Source organism: Merops nubicus, unplaced genomic scaffold (assembly GCF_000691845.1).
Source record: "Merops nubicus isolate BGI_N331 unplaced genomic scaffold, ASM69184v1 scaffold24493, whole genome shotgun sequence".
Lineage (NCBI taxonomy): Eukaryota > Metazoa > Chordata > Aves > Coraciiformes > Meropidae > Merops > Merops nubicus.
Genome location: NW_008599935.1, coordinates 10,800 through 14,240, shown reverse-complemented (window position 1 = coordinate 14,240; position 3,441 = coordinate 10,800). Strand labels below are relative to the sequence as shown.

At 61.0% G+C, this 3,441-nt stretch overlaps 1 protein-coding gene across 1 annotated transcript in view; it reads left to right on the top strand.

Moving 5' to 3' along the window:
- The first annotated feature begins 353 nt into the window (after positions 1–353).
- The window catches only part of PTPN7 (protein tyrosine phosphatase, non-receptor type 7), an 8,028-nt gene continuing 4,940 nt past the window's right edge, over positions 354–3,441 (top strand). The window contains exons 1-4 of the mRNA XM_008937563.1: positions 354–484; positions 867–1,050; positions 1,461–1,545; positions 2,202–2,278. Coding sequence (XP_008935811.1) covers positions 354–484; positions 867–1,050; positions 1,461–1,545; positions 2,202–2,278 — 477 coding nt within the window. The remainder of the gene's footprint in view (positions 485–866; positions 1,051–1,460; positions 1,546–2,201; positions 2,279–3,441) is intronic.

Genomic DNA, 3,441 nt, shown 5'->3' with positions numbered 1-3,441 from the left:
TCTTGGACTCCCCCAAAACCAGACCATGCTCTGCCAACACAGGACACCATCATCCTCTGCTCAGATGGGCTTTGGTGCCCTGCCCAGGGTCACTGGTGGGTGACCGTGTGGGCTGCGGTGCTGCTGGGGTCCCAGAGGGTGAACATCCTGGGAGCTGGGACCCCAAACTTGTCCCTTGCTTAGGGACCACCCATCGGGGGGGGTTCACCCCACCCAACCTCATGATATCTCTCAGATCTGCCTTTTCTTTTCCAGCCACTTCTCCTCCAATGGCTCCTTGACTCCCCAGGGGCTGAGGGGCCCCCGTGTCCACTCCTGGTGCTTCAGGACGAGGGCTCCGTGGCTGCCACAGCATGGTACAAGCCTGCTTGGTGTGCTCCAGAGTTCCTGAGGGCAGCCTGGCAGCCTGGGCAGCCCGGGCAGACATGGAGCAGGCAGAGAAGCCCAGTGCCTCTGCCAAGAAGCACGTGCGTCTCCAGGAGAGGTGAGCACGGCCGGGCACCTCCTGACCCCCAGTGCCAGGCTGCAGGGACCCCCAGCACTGCCCCAGCCCTGCCAGCCCACTGCCTGCTGACTTGTGCAGATGCCAGGCTGGAGCTCAGAGGCAGCCCTGACCCCTCTAGCCCAGCCCAGGCCAAATCTAGACACCATCCTTCAGGGGCTTTCCATCCAGAAGGGAAAACATCCAGCTAGCTCCTTGTTCCTCCCCCCCCTACATCCTCTGGGCTCTACCTGGCCCCTTTCTCCAGCCCCTTTGCCTGACTTTTGCTCGGTGTGGGGTGGTTTTGACTGATGATAGAGTAGGAGGGGCTGTCCTCCTGTCCTGGGGTGGCAGAGGGTCAACCAGGGACCCCTCTGCCCCACAGGAGGGGCTCCAACGTGTCACTGATGCTGGACATGAGCTCGCTGGGGAGCGTGGAGCCCATCCAGCCCGTCTGCACACCACGGGACATCACACTGCAGTTCCTGAGGACATCCAGCCACCTGCTGAGGAGAGAGGAGCTCCAGCAACGTGCCCAGAGCCTGACCCAGCTCCAGGAGGAGTTTTCGGTGTGAGGCTCACCTCTCCTCTTCCTCCTCCCAGGGTGGATGGCAGGGGCTGGCGGGGGGGAGGCTGGCAGGGGTGGGGAGGCTCAGAGCCCGGCAGTGCCCCACAGCTCCAGTGGCAGGGGAGGTGATGTGGGCACCCTGAGAAGTGAGGGATGCCTTGGGTGGCTCCAAGACACAGTTTGTGTCCCTCAGAATCCTGTCCTGCCCTCCCATGCCAGGCTCTTCTCCCCAGGTGGCCTCGCTGGAAGGTGTCCCACCACATCTGTGCTAAGGGTGGGGTTTATCCCAGGAGGTGGCACCTCTGGTGATTTTTCTAGGTCCACGGGCCAAACTCTCATAGCCTGGGGCACAACTCGGGGGCACAAGCAGCAGCAGTGGGGTTTTCCTCACAGTTGTTCTCTCCCCTGCAGAAAATCCCACCCAACTTTGTCAGCCCGGAGGAGCTGGAGATCCCTGGACGTGCCTCTAAGGACAGATACAAAACCATCCTCCCCAGTAGGTGCCACTGCACCCTCTTGCCTTCTGTTTGCCCAGGTGCCCCATGCAGGGAAAGCTGGGGGGAGACAGGGCTGTGTCTGCATCTAGGGGGTGTGCAGGGGAGTGGGGGGGGTGCTCAGAGCAGCCCTGGCACAGGGGTGGGCACTCCTGGGTGCTCTGGGTGCTCCTGCCATGCTTGTTCTTGCTCCCCATGCTGCAGGAGCTGGGTGCTGTGTTGCAGGGGTGGGGGCTGTGTGATGGGGTGGTACCTGGGGTGTCCTCCCAGGGTGTGCAGCACACGACAGCCCAGCCTGGGTTGCTCCCTGCCACTGTGGGGCCTCACGTGTCCCAGGGGCACGTCACTAGGGATCTAAAGGCTGACAGCTTCACAGGAGGGCTCTAGGTTCTTCACAGGAGGGCTCTAGGCTCCAGTCAGGCCCTGGCAGGTGAGTTCCCCCCCAGTTCACTGGGTTACGGGCAGGTCTGGGCACAGCTGCCTATACCCTGCCAGGGAAGAGAGGGTGAAGTGGGGCAAAATGGGGCCCAAGGGAGGATGCTGGCAGCTCTGAGCAGGACACAGAGCTGGAGGACTCAGTCTCCAGCCTCTGGAGCTGCAGCAGGGAGGACGGGCACGGTCAGACTGTCCCTGAGGTGATGCCTGACACCTCTTTCAGATCCTGAGAGCCGGGTCTGCCTCAGGAGGGCAGGGGACCAGGAGGAAGACAGCTACATAAATGCCAACTACATCACGGTGAGTGCTGTGCCTGGCAGGGGGCAGCTGGTGTCCCAGGGCCTCAGCCCAGGGCTCCCAGGGCATCAGGCTGCAAACTTCTCAGTGCTGCAGGTCCCACACTGGGACCCACATACCCAGGCACTCACTGTCACCCACTGTCCTGCACCCTGCTGCCTGGGCTCCCATGCAGTGGCTTCTCCTCTGCCTTGGGCACTAGCCTGTCGCCTGGCAAGGCCTGGGGGCACGAGCTGTGCCAGCAGAGCAGTGCTGCCTGGTGCTGTTCACTCCAGGAATTCCCTCTCTGCTCAAGGGCTCTGTTGTCATTTCCCAAGAAGAAAGGGGAGAGCGTGGCTCATCTTTGACACCCAGTGAGGTCCCTTTCCAGGGGCTGAGAATTCCCCAAACTCGGGGGTCTTGCTTCAGGTAGCCTAATTTATCATAATCATCCTCCCTTCCAGGCTGCAAGGGCTCTCCCTTGTGCTGAGCTACACGTCACCTTAGAGCAGGCTCCTGTGTCAGCCAGGTGCCAGCTTGCCCTGGTTGGTGGGCTTCTTTCTGAGCAGTTCATCTCATTCCAGCACCCTTCCCCCTGGGACAGGCCAGGGGCACTGGGCAGCAGAGGTGGGTCTGCAGCCACGGGCATGTGAGGCTCAGAAAAGCAGCCCACAAACGTGCCCTCTGCTTTGAGCACCCTGGAGGGTGGCCTGAGGGTGCAGGCTGGGGCTGGAGGGTGTTCAGCAGCATTTCTGTTCTGATAGTAGGATCCCCTAGGAGAGCAGTGGTGGGAGCCCCATGCCCCAGGCTGCTGGGAGGCTTGCTGCTCCAAATGAGGTTTGAGCATGGGGGGAAGACAACTGATTTTAGAGTAGTCTTCCTGAAGTAGCAGCTTCACATCCACATGCTTCAGGGTGCACATCTCACACAAGCACTAGCAAAAATGCCTGAACACTGCCCCTCCCTACCTCACACTCTTGTGCACGTGTATTTGCACAGACCTGAGCACTCGTGTGCCCACACATCCCTGTTTGGAGCTGGTATTTCCTGACCCCTTCCTTCCACTCACGTCCCCAGGGGTGTCACAGTGCAGGGATTTGTGGACACATCAGCAAATGAGTGATCCAGCCTTCCTCTGGCCTGCTTGGGAGGCACAGGGAGCCTGGAAGAACTCTGAAGGCATCTGA